The 22,112-nt window shown below is 36.0% G+C and overlaps 1 protein-coding gene across 2 annotated transcripts in view; it reads right to left on the reverse strand.

The window, feature by feature from the left end:
- Positions 1-666: 666 nt before the first annotated feature.
- Positions 667-22,112, reverse strand: part of rasgef1ba (RasGEF domain family, member 1Ba) — a 64,300-nt gene continuing 42,854 nt past the window's right edge. For both annotated transcript variants that reach the window (XM_054772749.1, XM_054772751.1), the window contains exons 5-14: positions 15,851-16,066; positions 13,254-13,328; positions 12,632-12,727; positions 10,242-10,344; positions 7,900-7,979; positions 7,703-7,798; positions 3,840-3,935; positions 3,597-3,720; positions 1,623-1,695; positions 667-1,456 (exon numbers count right to left, since the gene is read on the reverse strand). In XM_054772749.1, the coding sequence (XP_054628724.1) occupies positions 1,432-1,456; positions 1,623-1,695; positions 3,597-3,720; positions 3,840-3,935; positions 7,703-7,798; positions 7,900-7,979; positions 10,242-10,344; positions 12,632-12,727; positions 13,254-13,328; positions 15,851-16,066 (984 nt within the window). In that variant the 3' untranslated portion in view covers positions 667-1,431. The remainder of the gene's footprint in view (positions 1,457-1,622; positions 1,696-3,596; positions 3,721-3,839; positions 3,936-7,702; positions 7,799-7,899; positions 7,980-10,241; positions 10,345-12,631; positions 12,728-13,253; positions 13,329-15,850; positions 16,067-22,112) is intronic.

Below are 22,112 nucleotides of genomic sequence, written 5' to 3' on the forward strand. Positions count from 1 at the left end.
AAAGTACAACTTTGACATTATTCATATGTGTGTGCGTGAGTGTGCGCGCCTGCCAGCACATTCCATCAATGACGACGACAAAGATGGCGTGCTGCCAAGGACTCACATGTAGGTCAGTGCACCCCCGACTTGTAAAGTGGGCGTCAGACAGGTCACATGATCGATACAAAACACACCGACAAAATATCAAACATCAACAATAAGAATAATCATACGTTTCATTTCCTTAGAAATGTCATTGAAATAATATATACATCACAGCAGATTCCTCAAAGGTCCTTTCTGCCCGTCATGTTGCGCTTGATGCTTTTTGCAGAAAGGTCCTACGTCAAAAAGGACAATTCTTTGAACCCAATCAAAACAGTCACGTGATTACGCTGATGACCGTAGACAAATGTCAATGCTGTGCTTTTTTTCTAAATCGACATGCCGCCGGTGGACAGCAACAGTGTTTGACCTCTTGAATGTTGTTTAAAATGTTACTTGATGTATTTTTTAAAGGTCGCAGCAACAAAACAAAAAAAACCTGCCACTGACTTTACATCTGCAGTGCCTTTATTTGGCCAAAAGGCGGCGCCAAATATGCGTCCATTGTATGCAGCACTGCAGAAACAGCCGACTACTTACATCGATGGAGCCGTTTAGCTCAATAATAACACAATCAAGTCATTTCAAAGCCTCTTTATTAGCTTTATCTTCATAACAGATACTGGATGTATAAACGTGTAATGGATGAACAAAGACACATGATCATAATTATGATCATCATTTATGTACAGGAGGGACAAAGTCAGTCAAAAACGTCATACTTTGAGCCTTCCCCCAAAAAAGTCTCCTACGAACGTGAACGTAAAATAATACTTCAAATTAAATAACAGCATAACAAACGCAAATACTGGCGTGACATAGATGCATAAATAAAACCTTTGATATCATTTACATGAACTCACAGGGGCAAACAATCACGCACCTTTCTGACTTATCCAGCAGGTGGCAGCTCGAGCGCAGTTAGCAAACAGATGCTAAAGAGAGCATAGTTTATAATCTCCTAGGACTGATCAGAGGAAACCCTCCTACACGCCACCACAAATGCAGCCAGCGCATTCTGTGCTTCCAAAAACAACACAGTGATGAAAAGGAAAGAACACAAACAGAAAGAATAGCAGCTAATAGCTTGTGTTAGCTAACCGGCAGCTAACGCGTAGCGTCGTGGGGGAGGAGGGAGGGAGGGAAAGACAAGCCCCGCCCACTTAAAGAGACAGCTTCCTTTCGTAGAAAAATCGAGAAAGTCTTACAAAGAGGGTGTGGTCAAAAACACAAGTTGTCATGGAAACAACAACAAGAAGTCAGCCAAATAGAGATTGTCCTTTCCTCTGCAAGAAGGAGGATACTTTTTTTTTTTTTTTAAAGATGACAGCTTGTCTTTGGTCTTCACACACGGTTCAGCAGAGTGGATCTGTAGGGACAGAAAATACAATACATTACATAATACATTTCATAAAAAATTCCAAAATACACTGGGAGAGTATATGGATTTTATATATATATATATATATATATATAAAATATAGAACGCCCCAATAAGGGAAGGGCTGGGCTTAAGTGGGCGGAGTTGAGCTCACCTGAGGGACTTCCACCTGTCCTTCTCCATGTTGTTCTCAGGACCCTCGCTCTCATACGACGCCAGATACAACGCTGCACAGAGCAAACATAATCAACAAAAATGAAAACATCATTCATTTTAATTCCCCTTGCAAATAATCTCCACTGAAACAGCACATACATGAAAGTCAAGGCAATCCCATTACAACACACACACACACACACACACGAGTACAGTCCAAATTTTTGCCTGGTTGTATGTATAGATTTCTTGTCATATCTGGAGCTCGTAAGTTCATTGTGAGCGCTGTTGCTACTCCGCTTGCTAAATATATATATGCTAAATATTTCATCCTCACAGACTTGTAAGCAGCATAACATTAACTACATGATGCAGCAAGTTCAGCAATGTTGCAAATTTGCAACCTTGGGGCTGAAAGCTCTGTATCGGCTTTCATTGTAGGAACAAAAAAACGATACCAATGTAGGCTGATGTGGTAAACGGCCTTTCACTTGTATAGCGCTTTTCCACCTCTAAAGCACCCAAAGTGCTTTGACACTGTTTTGACACTGATGACGCAGCATTAGGAGCAACAGAGGGTTCAGTATCTTGGCCAAGGATACTTCGACACAGTCATGGGAGGACTGAGGATCAGACCCGCAAACTTCAGGTTGGGAGACAACCACTCTACTACCTGAGCCATGCTGCCCCCCTTTATACATACATATATTGGTGGCTGATATTATCGAACATCCCTATTAAATACATTAGATTGCGAAATATAACCTTAAATAATTATACTAAATCTTGTAATTGATATTAAAAAAAAGTCAATACCTACAGTATATAATTCTGTCCTGAAATAATTAATTTTAAAAACAAGTGGAAATTAAATTTCATTTCATTTTATTTGATTTTATCTATTTATTTTACTTTAGATTTGTTTCATGTTGGCTGAAAAGACCTTCAAAACAGATTGAAATAATTTTAAGAACAAGTGAAAATTTTATTGAATGAAAATTTTATATCATTTTCATCTATTTATGTGGCTTTATATTTATTTCATATTTTGGCAAAAAACAAACATTTAAAAATGGATGGAAATAATTTATTTTATCGGTGGCCGATATTATCGAACATCCATACGAAATACATTAGATTGCGAAATACAGTATAATCTTAAATAGTTCTACTAAATCTTGTAAATGCTATCAAAAAAAGTCAATGCCTACAGTATATAATTATGTCCTGAAATAATTAATTTTAAAAACAAGTGAAAATTTAATTTTATTTAATTTAATTGATTTTATATTTATTTCATTTTGGCAACCTTAAAAAACGGCTTAAAATTATTCGAAAAAACAAGTGACATTTTAATTTAATGGAAATTTTAATATAATTTTTATCTATTTATTTGGCTTTCTATTTATTTAATATTTTGGCAAAAAACAAAAAATAAAAAATGGATGGAAATAATTCATTTTAAAAAACAAATGGATATTTAATTTAATGTAATTTAATGGAAATGTATCTAATTGTTATCTATTTATTTGGCTTTATATTTATTTCATTTTGGCAAAAAAAAAAAAATCTTCAAAAATGGATTGAAATAATTTTAAAAAGTGAAAATAATAAAAAAAAAATGATGGAAATTTAATATCGTTTTTATCTCTTTACTTGGCTTTACATTTATTTCATTTTGTCGAAAAAAAACCAAAAAAACTTTCAAAAATAAACTACACAAGCTAAACCAAAACAACTATTTTCTGCATATCACGGATGTAAAAGATAATCTAGTTGACGTGTTTCTCTGTTTGGACTGTTTTTGGCGGCGAGATGTTTGTTCTCACGCTCGCCGACTGGAAGGGAAGTCTTGAAGCACTTGGAGCTGATTAGCTGGTGCCTATAACGGCACTCTATTGTGGGCGGGGCTTTAGAGGACATCGTGTGTGTGTGTGTGTGTGTGTGTGTGTGTGTGTGTGTGTGTGCTCACCATCTTCCGTGAAGACCGGAGCGGTCAGCAGGTACTGAAGAATCTTTCGGTCCTTCTCAAAGGGACACTCCACCTTCTTCCAACTCATAAACTCGCTCACCTGTTTGGCCATCTCCCAGAACTTCTAAAATGTCAAACAAATAACACATGACCCTGTTCACCGACACCTCGGGACGCAACTACAGTGAAGATGTACTTGTTCCAACACTGAAATAGAGTCAGTGTAAAAGAAAGGATGTTTACCTCAAAGTTGACGTGTCCGTTCTGCAGGCGGCTGGCGCATCCCTCGTTAAGGAAGTAGATGTCTTTGACCAGCAGGCTGAAGAACGGGATGACGATCTGAGAGAGGAACGCGGGAAAGAAGCGGGGCGGGGTTATTGTTGGAGGAGAGGGGCAACAAAGAAATCCTGCTGCTGCTGCGAGATTGGCAAACTGCTGGTGAGCCACATGATGCTAAACCAGGTCATAAAAAACGTCATATATATACGACATTTCACCAGTTATTTTTGATGAGAAAATACTGCAATTTTAAGAAAATAAACATTATTTCTTGTCATTATATTCTTCCTCATTTTGTCCTATATTTCTTATTTATAACAAAATAAAATCAATAAATAAAACTATTGAAAATGCTATTTTTTTGTCATTATATTCTGACATTTTGTCCTACATTTCTCATTTATAGCAAAATAATACAAAATAAAAGCCATCTGGGATAGGTTCCAGCATACCCCCGCGACCCTAATGAGGATGAAGCGGTATAGAAAATGGATGGATGGATGATTATAGATCAAATATATCTGTATATATAATAACACATATTAAATACATAATAATTATAATATGTATAATAATCGTTATATAAAAAGAAAGTCATTTTTTAAATGAGAAAATACTGCAATTTTAAGACAAAAAAATATTTTTCTCATTATATTCCAACATTTTGTCCCATATTTCGTATAAGAAAATACAAAAAAATTGAATAAATAAATATAAAATGAACAAGAAAAAATAAAATAAAACATAACTAACTAAATAAATACAATAAAAAATAAATAAAACAATGTTATAACATTTATATAGAAAATAATTATAGAATCATAAATATGAAATATTATATACATATATAATAATTACAATATTCATAACTGTTATATAATAAGAAAGTCTTTTTTTAATGAGAAAATACTGCAATTTTAAGAGAAAAAAATTATTTTTGTCATTGTATTCCAACATTTTGTCTTATGTGTATTTATAAAGAATAATAAAAAATAAAATAAACACAAAATAAAATCCAAAATCAAATTAAATTAATAGTATAAAATAAATAAAACTATAATTATGAAATAATTTTATAGACAATAACTGTATAAATAACTGTATAAAATATAAAAAATATACAATTATATAATAGTTACAATATGTATAATAATTGTAATATAATAAGAAAGTATCTTTTAATGCCAAAATACTGCACTTTTGAGAGGAAAAATACTGCCATTTTTGGGCTATTTTACAAGATAAAAGTCATCACATGAGAATAAAGTCACAATACTAATGGAAAGTCATTTTACAAGGAAAACAAGAAGAAAGCGGTACTGTTGTGAGGAAAGTCGTTCAAAAGTTTATTCATTGTAGAACTTTTGGGGTTTTTTAAATGACTCATCTGAAAAATGATGGAAGCTGTGTCCACAAGAAGAATGTTGACTGTTTTGTGCTGGCGTCCCCCATGAAGTGTCGGGCTCGGAGACGTGTTCTGGTGTGTTCCGTGTTAGTCATGAGATCACATCACGGCGTGTATTATTAAAAGCGGCACGACAAGACGGCGTTGCATAACTGCTTCGCAAAACAACAACAGCAACAAAGTGTCACGTCGGCCGTGTACGGTCACGCTGAACAGGCCACAAATTAGCATCAAGCGCAGCAAAGGGGGTGGGTATGGGGGGGTCACACAGGGCAAGAACATTCCAGACTTGCTGGAACTTTCCATCCCGTGACCTCCCACCCTGACCTCTCGTCGGGGGACGTTTGCGTAACCAAACGCAAACATTCCCGGCCGGCTGAGCGGGACGGGAGCGTCTATTAATAAAAGTTATTTCATGAATGAGCGCGCTCCGCCGTGGGATCCGGGCGGGCTGCCGTGTTTGTTTTTTCCAAGCGGGGGACGCTGAGACCCCGATGGTGGTATCCGTGACCCGTTTGGGACGTGACCTCGCCGTCCAGTTGGAGCGTTATGCAACCGTCATCTCGCAGACGCCACTAAGTCACATCCAAGAGTCATTCTTTTTATATATAAACATTTCTGGAACATTGATGGATTTCTATTGCTGTTTTATCGATTTACACTTTTAACATACTTTGGAAATATATTTACTTTTTACATTTCTATGCATTTCAGAATTTTTTTAATTATTTGTAGGTTTTTTTCCATTTCAATTTTATCTACAGTACATATTTATTCATGTTACTTTTAAGGACATTGAATATATACAGTAACTCCTATTGTCTTTTTATTTATTTACAGTTTGTATATATTTTATACATTTTTTTAATTATTTGTTTTTTTTAATTTTATATAGTAAATAGTTTATATATTTCACATACTAAATAATTGTAGATATAAAGAGTGGCATATATTATGTATTATATTTTATTTATTTCAAATATTACTTTTATTATTTTTAAAATTATAAATACACAGCATATATTTTTTTCTTTTTGTACATTTTTGGACTTTTAGTATTTTAAAGTGATTTCTTTTGCTGTTTTAATTATTTAGACTTAAAATACGTGGGTAATATACGTATTTTTTTTAAAAACTTTAAATTTTATATACAGTAAATATTTATTCATGTTACTTTTAAGGGCGTTGAATATATACAGTAACTTCAATGTCTTTGTATTTATTTACATTTTAAAATATTTTGGAAAGACATTTATTTTTGTACATTTTTATTTATTATATTAATTATTTTTTTAAGTTTTTTGTTTGTTTTTTTCAATTTTATATACTAAAGAATTTATATATTTCATATCATTTTATATAGAGAGAGTGGCTTATATTATATATATTCCATTATATTTTATTGTATTATATTTTTTTCAAATTTTTTAAATTATTTTTTACACAGCATATATTTGTTTTGTTCGTTTCTCCATTGCTTTTTTAATTATTTGCAGTTTTCAAAATACTTGTGAAATATATTTATTTAAATTTTTTATCCATTTTATTAATTTGTAAAATTACTTTTTTTACAATGATTTATTTGTGTTAATTATATTGTACAGTAACAGTAAGTAATATGTACAGCAACCGCTATTGCTGTTTTGTATTACATTTACACTATAAATATTTATTCTGAAAATTTGTATCCATTTCATCATTTTTAAAATTATTTTTAGGTTTTTTTTTCCATCTTACTAGGTATTAATTCATCTTACTTTCATGAACGTGGCAGTAACTTATATTGTCTTTTTATTTCTTTACAATTTTTAATATTTTGGAATGACATTTATTTTATTATTGTAATTTTTTCATCCATTCATTCATTTTTTAAATTATTTTTAGGTTTTTCTGTCTTTCAATTTTCTATACAGTATATATTTATTCATGTTGCTTTTATGGACATTTTCTATATCTATATATCTATATATCTAAAACATCTTATATTGTTTTTTTATTTATTTACAGTCTTAAAACACGATGGAAATATTAGAAATATTTTATTTTACATCCATTCCATGTATTTTTTTTCAACTTCAAAAATTGTTCCATTACTTATTATTTTATTATTATTTTTTATTTATTTTGTGTTTTTTACACTTAAAAATTGGTTTATATTTACTTATGACTATTTCATTTAAAATGATTTAATATACTGTACCAATGTGTTTTTTTTTCTTTACTTTTATTAGGACTTTTAACGTATTTAGCTTTTTTTTAAATAAATGTTATTAATACTATTTAAATTATTTTTTTATTAAGATACCAGTAAAAAATGATGTAATTGAGTTATGTAATACCGAGCCAAGGAGGGAGCCAACTACAGTTTGGTGCAGATCTGGATAAAAGCCTGCAGCTGGTCATGTGACCCGCGGGGCCTCACCTTCTCCCTGCTGCTGTTGGCGGTCCTGGACCTCTGGGTGGCGCCACGCAGCGCCGTTCTGTAGTTGTAGAAGTTGCCGGAAGGATCCATCTGGTGCTGAGCGCAAAAAAACCCAAAAACAAACCAACAGTGTACAGACAAAAGTATTGGGACAGCGACGGGAAAAACACTCCCTACCGACGGGTCACATGACATACCTCTAGGATGTCAAACTTGGCCGTCTTGACTTTGCTCCACGTCTTCTTGAGGCGGGACACGGGGCTCATGTTCATCCCGGCTGGAACGCACAAAAACGCAAACACGGCCGCGTCAGCGTACGACGTCTTCATTTCCCCTTAACGAGCTGCTGCTGCTGGCTTCCCGGGAGGTTCTCACCACACTGGCCAGCTGGCACCCTAACAACCCCCCCACCAACACCACCACCACCACACACCTAAAAGGCATGACTCCCTCCTCATCTTCCTTCCATGAGATGAGACTTTCTCTGGTCAGTGACGATGACCATCTGCTTGGGGCGTTTGCGCCCCCCCTCCACCCTCCCCCACATCACACCGGCTGGCCTGATGCCCCCAACACCCCAACTCCGCCCCCTTCCCTCGAAAGCCAGGAGTACCCTTTGACCTCTCTGAGCGCCCAGGCCATCCGCACGTGTGTGAATTTCCTCTTTGACATAATTTTCATTCATTTATTACGTATTATATATTATACATATAGAGGACATATTATGTTTTGCATTTGGTTCGCTTACTGCAGGGGTGTCCGAAGTGCAGCCCGGGGGCCATTTGTGGCCTGCGGCTGCTCTTTCTTTACGTTCTAAAGATATCATTCAAAAAGGAAACTACAAAAAATGTAAGAAAAAGGGGAAAATCAGCAGTCATTTTAAAATAATAAAGTCAAAATATTAAGAGAAAAATGTTGTAATTTCACGAAAATAACGCTGTAGTAGTATGAGGAAGAATAACATTATTTTAGTGGCACAAAGTTGAAATATTACAGAAAAAGAAGTCTTTTTTTACAGTCATAATAATAAAATATTTAGGGAATAAAGCCACAATTACGAGAAAAAAATTCCAAGAAGAAATTAAAAATTGTTGGAAAAAAAATTAAAAATAACCCAGCAATTTTATGAGAATAAAGTCAAAATATTAAGAGAAAAAAGTTGTGCTCTAACAAGAAAAAGCTGTAATTTTACAAAATGGTACTATTCTGAAGGGGAAAAAATGTCTTTATAGTAGCAAAATAAGGAAAATATATATTTTTTTAGGTCGTAATATCAAAATATGGGAATAAAGCCATAATTACAAGAAGAAAACATTTTTTAAATTTAAAAAACTGTGGAAATGGGGAAAATAATATGTCAAAATATTAAGAGAAAAAAGTTGTGCTCGAACAAGAAAAAGTTGTAATTTTACAAAAATAAGGCTGTACAAGTTGGAGGGGGGAAAAATTCATTTTAGTAGCATAAAGTTGAAATATTAAGGAAAAAATACTTTTTTAAAGCCGTAATATAAAAATATTACAGAAATAAAGCTGTAATTACCAGAAAAAAATTACAAGAAGAAAGTTAAAATAGTTGGAATAAAAAACAAACAGCAGAAATGGGAAGGAAAAAACAGCTGTAATTTCATTCGAATAAAGTCAAAATATTACGAAAAAAAAGTTGTAGTCAAGGAAGAAAAAAGTGGCATTTTTACGAGAATCAACTCATAAAAACAGACGTAATTTTATTGAGAATAAAATCACATTATTGCAAGAAAAAAGTCATATTTTAGCGAGAAAAAAAGTGGTAATTTTACGAGAATGAATTCATAATATTACGTGGAACAATGATGTCGTTTCAGTAGCAGAGTTGAAATATCAAAGAAAAAAGTCAAAACAAAGTAAAGTTGGAATTTTCGTAAAATTAGCTTGGGGAAAAAGTTGTAATATTAGGGAAATAAAGTGAAAATATGATGGGAATCAGGTCGTAATATTACAAAAAGAAAATTTACAAAGATTATTTAAGAAGAAGGTTGACTTATTTGGAACATTTTTTTAAAAAACAGCAAAAATGGTGGAAAAAAGAGCAAAGCGCAAAGCTGATACGAATAATAAGACTTTTCCACCTACATGACAAAGCCGAGATGCACCTTTTTCTTGAAATATATATCAATTCTTTAGAAGATATAAAAACTGGCAAAGTTGCATTCTTTCATTTTTAACTATGTGGCCCCTGCTGGGAAAAGGTTTGGACACCCCCGCCTGACTGGACCCAAAATCAAGCAAAGCGTGACCTTAAAACCGGGGTAGGAGTACCGAACCGTGATGATGGCGTACTGTTCCACGCCCGTTAAGTCGTAGCTTTCTGTATGCAGCCCTTTGGACTACATAGACCATGATGCACTTCTCCAATGGAAACACTTTTATGAATGAAGGAGGAGGCTTCACAGTGGCCATCCATGCACCCGTCTATTCATCCATGCTTCCACGGGATGCTCACCGTTACATCACCGCACGGACAGTTTATCAACGGAAGGATCTTTTAAAAAAACAAACTCACAAATGATGGCCATGAGGGAGTTGAAGTTCCCGATGTTGAAGCATTCCCGCGCCACGTCGATGAAGAACTCCATGACTCGCGCCCTGTGCTTCTTCTTCCCGGGCTGCAGAGCAGCAGAGAACACGTCAAACGTAAAAAAAAACTTCAAAAGTTCAAAAAGTCATAATTATGAAAAAGGAAAATTTACAAGAAGAAAGTTGAAATAGTTGGAGGAAAGAGAAGAAAAAACAGCAGAAATTGAAAAACAGTCATTTTACAAGAATGAAGTCAAAATATTAAGAGAAAAACAATGATATTTCACAATAAAATGTAAAAAATAAATAAAGAAAAAAAAATAGAAAAAAATCATCCTTTCACGAGAACAACGTCTAATATTAAAAGGAAAAATAACATCATTTTAGCAGCATACACTTGCAAATGTATAGATTTTTTTTAATTTTTAAATCGTAACCTTATGATAAACAAAACAACAAATAAAGTTGTAATTTGGGGAAATTGGGCTGCGGGAAAAAGATATAACACGATGAGAATAAAGTCAAAATATTATGGGAATAAAGTCAAAATTATGAGAAGAAAACTGACATGAAGAAAGCTGAAATAGTTGGAAAATAAATTTAAAAAACAGCAGAAATGGAAAAATCTGCTGCAATTTTACAAGAATAAAGCAAAATTATAAGGAGGGAAAAAAAATGAAAAAAATGTTAAGGATAAAGAGAAAAACATAATAATAAATAATAAAAGAAATAATCAAATTATTAAATATATTAAATATTAAATAATACAATTAACAATAAACAGAAAAAGTTGTAATTTTACGAGAATAATGTAATATTAATCACGTCATTTTAGTAGAATAAAGATATTATTGAGACATTATGCGAAATAAAGTTGCGAGAAAAAGTTATAGCATTACGGGAAATAAGTCAAAATATTACCAGAATAAAGTTAAAATGACGAAAAGAAAATTTACAGGAAGAAAATTGAAATAGTTGGAAAATTTTTAAAAATGCAAAAATTGAAAAACCTGCTTTAATTTTTCAGGAACAAAGTCAAAATATTAAGAGAAAAAAAATTCAATTTTCAAATAAGATTTAAAATTGGAATAAAAGTAATCTATTGAGAAAAAGTCGTAATTTCACGAGAATAACATACTATTAAGAGGAAAATTAACGTCATTTTAGCACCATAAAGTTGAAATATTATGCAAAAAAGACTTATTTTTAAGTCATAACATTGTGAGAAACAAACAAAACAGCAATTGTGGGGAAATTAGGTTGCGGGAAAAAGTTATATTACAAAAATAAAGTCAAGCTATTATGGGAATGAAGTCATAATTACGAAAAAGAAAAAAAGCAGAAATTGAAATATCAGCTGTTTTGAAATTAAGTAAATTAAGCTATGGGAAAAAGTTATAATATCGCGAGGATAAAGTCAAAATATGAAGACAAAAAATAACATTTTAAAATAACATTTTAAAAATAAAGAGTAAAAGCAATCTCATGAGAAAAGTCGTAATTTTACGAGAACAACGTAACATCAAGAGGAAAAATAACGTCATTTTAGTAGCATAAAGTTGAAATTTTACAGGAAAAAGTGGTAACATTATGAGAAACAAAACAACAAATGAAGATGTAATTTGAGGGAAATTAAGCTACAGGACAAAGTTATAATATCGTGAGAATAAAAACAAAATATTAAGACAAAAAAAATACGTTTTAAAATAAAATGTAAAAAAATAAAGTGAAAAAGTCGTAATTTTACGAGAATAACGTAATATTAAGCGGGAAAATAATGTCATTTTAGTAGTATAAAGTTTTAATATTAAACAAAAAATATGTATTTTTTTTGTTTTGAAGTCGTAACATTATGAGAAACAAACAAAGATGTAATTGTGGGGAAATTAAACTGCGGAAGAAAGTTAGAATATTACAAGAATATTACAAGAATAAAGGAGAATATTAGGGGAATAAAGGCCTAATTATGAAAAGAAAATTTACAAGAAAAAAGTTGATATAGTGGGAAAATTAAAAATAAAAAAACCCCAGCAGAAATGGAAAAAACAGCTGTAATTTAATATTAAAATATGATGCAAAATAATGTCATTTTAGTAGCATAGAGTTGACGTATTAAAAAAATACATAATTTTTTGTAATATGAGAAATAAAAAACAATTAATTTTTGAAAAATATTACGAGAAGAAAAATGGCTGTTTTTTTAGAAAAAAGTTGAAATATTTTGAAAAAATGTGGGGGGGGGGGGCTCATTGGAGGAAAACGTTCGGCCACCAAAAGGTCGTACCGTACTTGACATTATCTGCACTACAACAGAGGCTGTTTAAAAACAAACACACGACTCGGCGATGAAAAGCAGCGTGAGCTTGAGCCACTCACCATGCAGATCTCTGTGGCCACCAGGTAGCTGAGCCTGTTGAACCAATCCACGTACGCCTCCAGGTTGGCGGCCTTCTTGTGATCACTGAAGCGACCCTGCGACCAGAGAAACGCTTTCAACACATTCCTTTGGCCTCGGGTCTCGCACCCTGCCCGGGGACGTCCTCGCATCTAAACGCAGGGTTAGTCTTTTCCAAAGAAGGGGCCCGAGCCCCCAGGCACAATGGCAGCCTTACACCCCCACTCCCCCAATCACCTCGCCGTCCAAAAACAGCCTGTTGCCTAGCAGCCGGAGAGCCCGCTGCCAGACAAGACGCCCCCGGCAGCTGTGGTTGCTAGGCGATGAGGCGCACGCATGCCGGCTAGTCCAGAGTCCTCCAGGATTCAAGGAACACATTTTTTTTGTTTACGAGCTTTCTTTGTCTGTTGTCACCTGACCGCACGCTGACCCGAGACACACGCTATTTTGTGTAAACTCAACATCCGTCTGAACCAGAAACTGGGTCACGACGAAGAGGGGAAAAAACCCCACAGTGGCCCACCCCACCAGGGTTGCAAAGGAAGCAGTACGTTGCATAATGGATGTTATGTGGTGATGTATTCAGGGAGGGAGAGGCTTTACCTTGTCGTTGTCCACCCGATCTTTCTGCACGAACGCCTGTACAAATTCTTCAGGGCCGATGTAGCTTAGTCGCTCCTAGAGAAGAAGAAGGTCAGACCGCATGCTTTAAAAACAAGGTTTCTCTCCTGACTGGCGCCAAAGCGGTACAGATAGAAATATCACAAGGAACAGGACACGAAAGCAAACACAGCCGGTGCCCTCACGTACTTGCAGTACACTTAAGTCATTAACAGTGCGTAAGTGCGTTCAGACCTGCAGTGCGCTCAGCGGTCCGTACCCGCACACTGCACTCGGCCCCACAAATTTGTAGAGTTTTGGTCCAAAATTTTTTTTTTCTCCAAATACGTACATATTTTTCCTAAGTTGTTTTTTTTATACTTTTTAAAATATGATATATATTTTTTAATTATTAAAAATTAAATTATAAAAATATATTTTCTAACTTTTTAAAATGACATCTTTATTATTATAAAAAAATTATATGTATATTTTAAATATTAAAAATGACATCTTTTTTTGAATATTAAACATTTTCTTCTTTAAATAATTACAAATTATATTTATTTAAATTGTTAGAAATTGCATATATTTTCTTAAGTATTTTTTTTTTACAATTATTAAAAATTTTATCTTATATTTTATTTTATTAAAACATATTTTTTAAATTATAAAAAATTATATATTTTAAACGTATTATAAATTACTTTTTTAAAATTAAAAATTACATATTTTTTTAAATATTAAAAATTATATCTCTTTTAAAATATTCCAAAATTATATCTTTCTTTAAATTACGACATGTATTTCTTTAAATAAAAAAATATGTATTTAATATATAAATTTTAAAAATGACCTTTAAAAAAATTAAAATGTATATCTTAATTTTTTTTTATCTTACCTTTTATTATGTTATGTTATCTTTTCTAAGACTGTCATATATATTATAAGAATTATACAACAAATTGTCAAAATATTATTACAAAAATCTTTTTTTTTCCTTTAGCCATAAAAAAATATTTTTTTTGCTCTTAAAATTTTATTTCCCACCTTTTCTTCCTTTAGGCTTCTTAAAGATGTTCTTTCCCATGTAACTTTGTGACTATTATATTATATTATATTATATTATATTATATTATATTATATTATATTATATTATATTATATTATATTATATTATATCATATTATATTATATGAAATATATGTCATTTCTAATGATATAATATATATGGTAAGAAATATGGGACAAAATATTACAATATTATCACAAAAAAATCAGATTTTTCTCTCTTAAAATTGAAGTATTTTCTCATTGAAAAATACTTTTTTTCTCGCAAAACTCTGAATTTCATTTTGTAAAATTGCAACTTATTTTCCACCTTTTCCTCATTAAGGCTTCTTAAAGATGTTTTTAAATATTATTGTGTATTATATAATAATAATCTATTATTGCATTATATGATATATATATTTCTTTAGCATAAGAAATATATATTATAATTTCTTATAATATATACTCCAGTCCACGGTGTACCCCGCCTCTTGCCCGAAGTCAGCTGGGATAGGCTCCATCATACCCCCACAACCCTAGTGAGCCAAAATGTCAGAATGACCAAAAAAAAAATCAGATTTTTTTTCTCTTATAATTGCAGTATTTTCCCATTAAAAATAATTACTTTATTATATATTTGTATTATTATTTTTGAAATCATTATATTATGAATGATATATATTTTTTCTGTACAGCACTTTGTTCCACTGTGGTTCACAAATAAAGGTGGATTGGATGGGACTGGATAAATGGATTATCATTTCTAATTACGTGATATATAATACACGTAAACATACAGCACTGTGGTGCCACTGGTTCAAAAAAAAAGCCACCATTTTTACAGGACACTTCTCCCAGGGAGGTGTCCTGACCAGATGCCCAAGCCACCTCATCTACCACCTCTTCTACTCCAAGTTTCTCCCCGACGACAGTCTTTAGGCTTCACAAGTAATGTATTTTCCTCAAGCATTGAGTTTTCAAATTTTGTTCGGCGGTCCTTGAACGCACCACAGTTGCTGCGAGAAGCAAAGTAGGCATTATTATGGTCGTATCAGTTACTCGCGCATGGGGGCCATTCGCTGGTGAGCCGTCACTCTGTCTACGGTGGAAAGTAGTGAGAAGAAGAGTCAATATTGCGATGGTCATATACGACGACGCTTTGGGGCGTTGTCAGCCTTGGCGGACAGCTGACGGAGCAACGAGCAGAAAGGAAACTCGGACATGACGCTGAGGAAACAAAAGGTGCTGAGGCGGAGTTGAACCGGGGTAGTCGGAGCGGTGAGGGTGATGATGTCTTTCTGGTGGCTTTCCAACTCAGGAAGACTGTGAGAACATTCTGGACACAGGAACCGCCACTGAGGGACTGCTGTTAAGGGCTGGGCTGGACACCGATTGGTCTCTTAGCTTGTGTTAGCGCACCACCCCAACAAAGGAAAGTTGCTGGGTTTTTTTTTAATTCCATTGGTTATGTCACTGTTTAATCTCACTGAGCTGCTTACTGGTCTAGTGGACTTCAAGCACCATTAAGCTTAGTCTTGTGGTTCTCACCAGTTCTACGTGAGTCAGCTGCTGGGCGACGGTGAAGGGGTCGTTGCAGATTGACAGCATGTCTCTCTGGATGGCCGCTTGGGGTTTAGCCTTGAGAACGGTGAGGCGCTCGGCCGCCGTGGCGTTGATCTTGACCAGGGCCTCCTCGTACTGGCTGAGCACCGTCAGCCTCCGGATCAGACCCTGACTCAGCTGGCTCACCGCCTTCCTGTAAATCTGACAAAGGGAAACAGAACACCAGTGTTGGAATTTTCTTCTAGGAATCGCAGAATACACAGAACATTGAGCCTTTCCTATACTACAGTATAAAGGCACTACATTCACGTATTCCAGAGGATATAATCCTGGACTCCCAAGATACACGACTATAAAAGACTGACAGGCAGCTAGCTAGGTGTGGGATCTGTTGAGTATTTTTCCCCAAAAGACAACATTCAGATGTAACAAAAAAGTTGATGCCAAGACATCCACTCAGCTAATAAAGCTAAAGCAAAAAAAACACCAAAGCAACCATAGGACCAGAAAATGGTTTGATAGGTTTTGTAAGTGGCTTTTGGAGGTGGTGTGGCACCACAACAGGCACCTACTGGTTGGACGAGCCCAGGACACTTCTCCCAGGGAGGTGTCCTGGCCAGATGCCCAAGCCACCTCATCTACCACCTCTTCTACTCCGAGTTTCTCCCCGACGACAGAGCCTCCCCCCCATCTCTAAAGCCTTGGTCACAACCGGTCGTACGGGCTCCTGCGGCCGGTCTACATGGAGAAAAACGCAAGAAACGTGTGTGACGTGCTGACTTTCGAGCCACTGACTGGCCGCAGACGTTCTTTGTCATGTCAAACAAACTCTACGAACACTGACATTGCATCGTCCGTACGGACAACATGTGTTTTTCATAAGTTTTTCTGGTGTTAGGCTTGGGCACAATGTCAATTTTTTTTCATAGGTCACACTTGTCGCACCTTTGTGTGTCGTGAGCCACACATGCACCCCGCATACGTAATTAGCGTGGCCAACGGTAGTCCTTTCGGTCACTACTCAAAGCTCACGACTAAAGGTGAGGCTAGGAACGTGGATCCAGTAAATTGAGAGCTTTGCCTTTCGGCTCAGCTCCTTTTTCACCACAACGGACCGATACAGAGTCCGCATCACTGCAGACGCGAACAAGTATCCCTAGATCCTGAAGCAACCCTCAGAAGAACCCAAAGAAACAGGAATGAGTTTTCTGCTGTTAGCGCTGACCTGATCCAGTCCAAGACTTTCAGCGGCATCCGCCCTCTCCACTTGGCTGGGCTGTGATGTTTTGGAGTAATCGCAAACCGCACCTCAGCCTCGGAGAACCTCAAGGGAATTTACTCTCAGATGGTGCTGACATGTGAACCGAGCTCGGCCCCAAACCGCAAAAACTTGCCTCACAATGCGACGCCTCCCTTATTTATTTGGCAACAAAGCATCGTTTGGGTCAGGCGCTGCGAGGGTCACTACGTGTTACGCAAGCTTTTTGCAACCTAGCAAGTGGAGAGGGGCAGAGTGGGAGGTCTTTGTCTTCCTGGCCTCAAGGTCTGACAGGCTCCGGCCTGAACTCTCGTCTGGACTCCACAGGCCAAGATTAGATAATCATTCCTGCACTGACACACTAAACCGGCTCTGTTGCATAAGAGGGCAAAAAAAGGTGGGGTGGGGGGGCTTGTTTAACTTTGAGGATTGATCCCACGGGCTCTGTTCTTTCTCAACACCACATCCTGCTAGTGTAGGCCAAGTCACCCTTCCAAGACGAGCAGGGCGTGAAGAAAGCGCAAATCAACACAAACCATAAGTCACTTTTACCAGGGTGCGACTGCTTCTAACTGTGGATGCCGTGACGGCACCGTGAGCCAATCAGACGATTGGAGGCCGTTCCGGCGTGACGAGACAGAGACAAAACAATGTGTGAGATCTTTGCTTCTTCATTAAGCACCACAAGAAGGTCTCCGGTTCAAATGACACTTCCAGGCCTCTCTGTGTGGACTTTCCCTGCGCGTTCACACTGCTATTTTTGTCATGAGGCCAAAGGCTGCGCAGTAAAGAACATTTTTAAGAGCATTATTTTTATATTCTGTTGTATCTACCAGTTTAGATTTCACAAAAAGCTTCTAAAATATACTTTTAAGAGATTTTGTGACATATTTTGTGACAAACCAAAATGCTGTCTGTTGGTGTGAATGAATAAGTTAATTTTACATTCTATGATATTTACCAGCTTAGATTTCACGAAAGCTTCTAAAATATACTGTGAAAGAGATTTTGTGACATGTTACTTGACCACACTAAAATATTCCAAACCAAAATGCCGTCTGCTGGCTTCAATACATTATATTACATTACAAGATTCAAGAGTTTTATTGTCATGTGCATGGTAAAACAGCAGTTATACCATGCAATGAAAATCTTATTCTGTTCATACTCCCAAGAAAAGAAAGGAAACACAAGAAAGAATAAGAACATAAGAAACATAAACACATAAACATATATACCAATAAATTAAGCAACAACAACAGAAGAGACATTAATACAAGCAAATAATACAAATAAATAAATAAATAAATAAAGTGCTATGAGTGTGTGCGTGTGTTGCGTGCGGCGTGTGCGAGTGCTTCGTTGAGAAGCCTGATGGCCTGTGGGTAAAAGCTGTTTGCCAGCCTTGTGGTCCTGGACTTCAAACTCCTGTAGCGTCTGCCTGACGGTAGGAGTGTGAATAATGAGTGTTGTGGATGTGTGCTGTCCTTGATGAGGTTGTGTGTTCTTCGTAGGACTCTAGTTTTATAAATGTCTTGCAGTGAGGGGAGGGCTGCCCCAACAATGTTCTGTGAGGTCTTGATCACCCGCTGGAGTGCCTTCCTATCACGTGTTGTACAGTTACCGTACCAAACAGTGATGGAGGCGGTAAGGACACTTTCCATAGTGCATCTGTAGAAGCAACTCAGGATTGTGGTGGACATGCCAAATTTCCTCAGTCTTCTCAGGAAGTACATGACATTCTTCTACATTCACCAGCTTAGATTTCAAGAAAAGCTTCCAAAATTGACTTTTTAAAGAGATTTCATGCCACATTATGTGATTTAAGTCAAACATTCCAAACCAAAATGGCTGATGGCTTTATATGTAGTTTTTGTAATATTCTGCTACATTTACCATCTTAGATTTTACAAAAATCTTATAAAAGATATTTTTATGTCGGACCTTGGGCGTTCTTTCCATGCTGGTGTGGAACAAATCTGTCAGTTTGAGTAGCATTTGAAGCCAAACACAAGAAAAAGTCCAAAGTGTGTGGCTTCAGGAGCACCCTGACGGCCAGCGTAGGGCCCGAGCAGGATAAAAGTGAGTAATCAGTGAAAGAGTTGATGGATTAACGGACAAGGAACACAACGTCTGTTTGCACTTGCCCTCCATCATAATCCCAAAGTCAACACTGGCGCTAATACAGGAGCGCGGCAGCGCACAGTTGGACATCCACGCCACCATCGATCCAGTTGCCGCCACAAAGCGGACCATCTGTCACGCCGTCTGCTGCCAGCGCCAGTGGAGGCCGAGATGGCGTGAGATCAGTTTAGGCACGGAGCGGAGTGAAAGCAGCATGCCTGACATTTCTGAACATGACAGTGGGGTGGGTCTTTGCTCATCCAAGAAGTGGGTCGAGCAGGTGGCGCTCATTCCGTGTTTTTTCCTGGCTGAGGGTTGTTGTCATTTTCCGTAGCACCGCACCTGACCCGGAGAGGCCTACGTGTTTTTGGCAGCTTACCCAAGCGGCGCTAACAAACAAGTAGCAGCAATGTTATGCCAAATATGTCAGAATGTGCCAAACTACAGCTGTAAACTTGTCATTGCTGACATGTGCTGGGTTGAATACGTAGGTTATTTTGACCACCTGCTTAGATTTTATGAAAAGCTTCTAAATATACTTTTAAAGAGCTTCTGTGACATACCTGATGTGTCAAATACTTCACACCAAAATGCTGTCTGCTGGCTTGAATACGTATCTTACTTTTACGTTGTGATACATTTACAAGCTTAGATTTTACAAAAAGCTTCTAAAATAGACTTTTCAAGAGCTTTCGTGACATATTACTTGACAGAACTCATTTATTCCAAACCAAAACCCGTCTACTGGGTTGAATACGTAGCTTATTTTTATATCCTGCCACATTTACCATCTTAGATTTCACAAAAAGCTTCTCAAATATACTTTTAAAGGTCTTCCATGACATATTATGTGATTCTGCCACATTTACCATCTTAAATTTTACAAAAAGCTTCTAAAATATACTTTTAAAGAGCTTGCATGACATATTATGTGATGAAACTCACATATTCCACACCAAAATGTCGTCTGCTGGCTTGAGTATGTATCTTACTTTTACATTCTGCTACATTTACAAGCATAGATTTTACAAAAAGCTTCTAAAATATACCTTTCAAGAGCTACCATATCACTTGACAGAAACAGGCCATTAGCTGGGTTGAATATGTAGGTTATTTTTATATTCTGCTGTATTTACCAGCTTAGATTTCACAAAAAGCTTCTAAAATATACTTTTAATGGTCTTCCATGACATATTATGTGATTCTGCCACATTTACCATCTTAAATTTTACAAAAAGCTTCTAAAATATACTTTTAAAGAGCTTGCATGACATATTATGTGATGAAACTCACATATTCCACACCAAAATGTCGTCTGCTGGCTTGAGTATGTATCTTACTTTTACATTCTGCTACATTTACAAGCATAGATTTTACAAAAAGCTTCTAAAATATACCTTTCAAGAGCTACCATATCACTTGACAGAAACAGGCCATTAGCTGGGTTGAATATGTAGGTTATTTTTATATTCTGCTGTATTTACCAGCTTAGACTTCACAAAAAGCTTCTAAAATATACTTTTAAAGCACTTTTGTGACACATTATGTGATGTAACCCAAATATTCCAAACCCAAATGCTGTCTGCTGAGTTGAATATGTAGCTTATTTTCTATATTCTGCTACATTTGCCGGCTTCGATTTCACAAAAAGCGTCTAAAACATGCTTTTCACGCACTTTCATGACATACTATTTGACAAAACTCAAATATTCCAAACCAAAATGCCGTCTGGTAGCTTCAATACAAAGGTTATTCATATATATATATATATATATATATATAAAATTTTAATACATTGAAATAATCTATTCTTCGAAGGCTGCTGCTGTCCCAGGAAGTCATCTCCCTTGAGGAGCAAAAGCAGACATAAAACTTCATAACACGTCGGGCTGGACTTACAAGATGAAGTTCCATCAAGCCAGCGCGCTCATAAAAAAGTCAGTTTGCAGGAAGGCAGAAACCGCCGAAGGAGGTCACGTCCAGAACGACGCGCTTCCTCCTGCAGGTTTATTTATACTTCCACCTCACCACATCCATAATGACAGTCTTGCTACGTGAATGCTGGAATGCTGGGAGTGCGCCGTGGATGCAGATGTTTACAACATCTACTCCAACAACCTCAGAGATCCCAAAATGTCCCACACAAAAGTGTGATTATTTAATATTCAAGCCTTGTGGCTGCGTGTGAACTTTTGGCTTCCTGTTGATGTGCACCCCGGGAGAGCACGCGGCTAGCTAAATATCACAGCATGAGCTCCACGCCGAATGTTCTAGGAGGATGATTTATTATCATCATCATGATTAGCTGCGTGACTTTTCCCCACAGAGCTGATCCCGGCCAAGACGTGACTGCTGGGAACATCGTGTTTTGTTTTCGAGTAAGCCGCTCTCCATGAAGACACTGATTGTGTGAATGCTTTAGATGGTTCACACAATATATTTATTATTATGATCGCACCCTGTTTTTTTCCCACATTCAAATATTCCAACATTAAAATGTTCAGCTTGGGACACGCGTTCCCAACAAACTCCCACATTTCCCATAATTCCACATTTCTCGCATTTTTCCATCGATTCTATGCATTCCAACGTGAAAAAGTACAATTTGCGCCCACTTTCCAAAAATTACCTCCTTTCCCGTAACGCTACAATGCCTGTAACACAAATTCCCTTTTATATTGAGAATTCTTACTCCTTTCACATTCCACAACCGACTCTAATCATTCTAACGTCCAAACCTTCAGATCATTCCAGTTATCCATGTTTCACATTCCCCAAATTCCCATTTCCTATAACGCATATCTATTTGTAACTTCCCCAAAATTCAAGCTTTCTCCCGAAATTCTACGTTTTCGCTAACACAGA

Source organism: Dunckerocampus dactyliophorus, chromosome 4 (assembly GCF_027744805.1).
Source record: "Dunckerocampus dactyliophorus isolate RoL2022-P2 chromosome 4, RoL_Ddac_1.1, whole genome shotgun sequence".
Lineage (NCBI taxonomy): Eukaryota > Metazoa > Chordata > Actinopteri > Syngnathiformes > Syngnathidae > Dunckerocampus > Dunckerocampus dactyliophorus.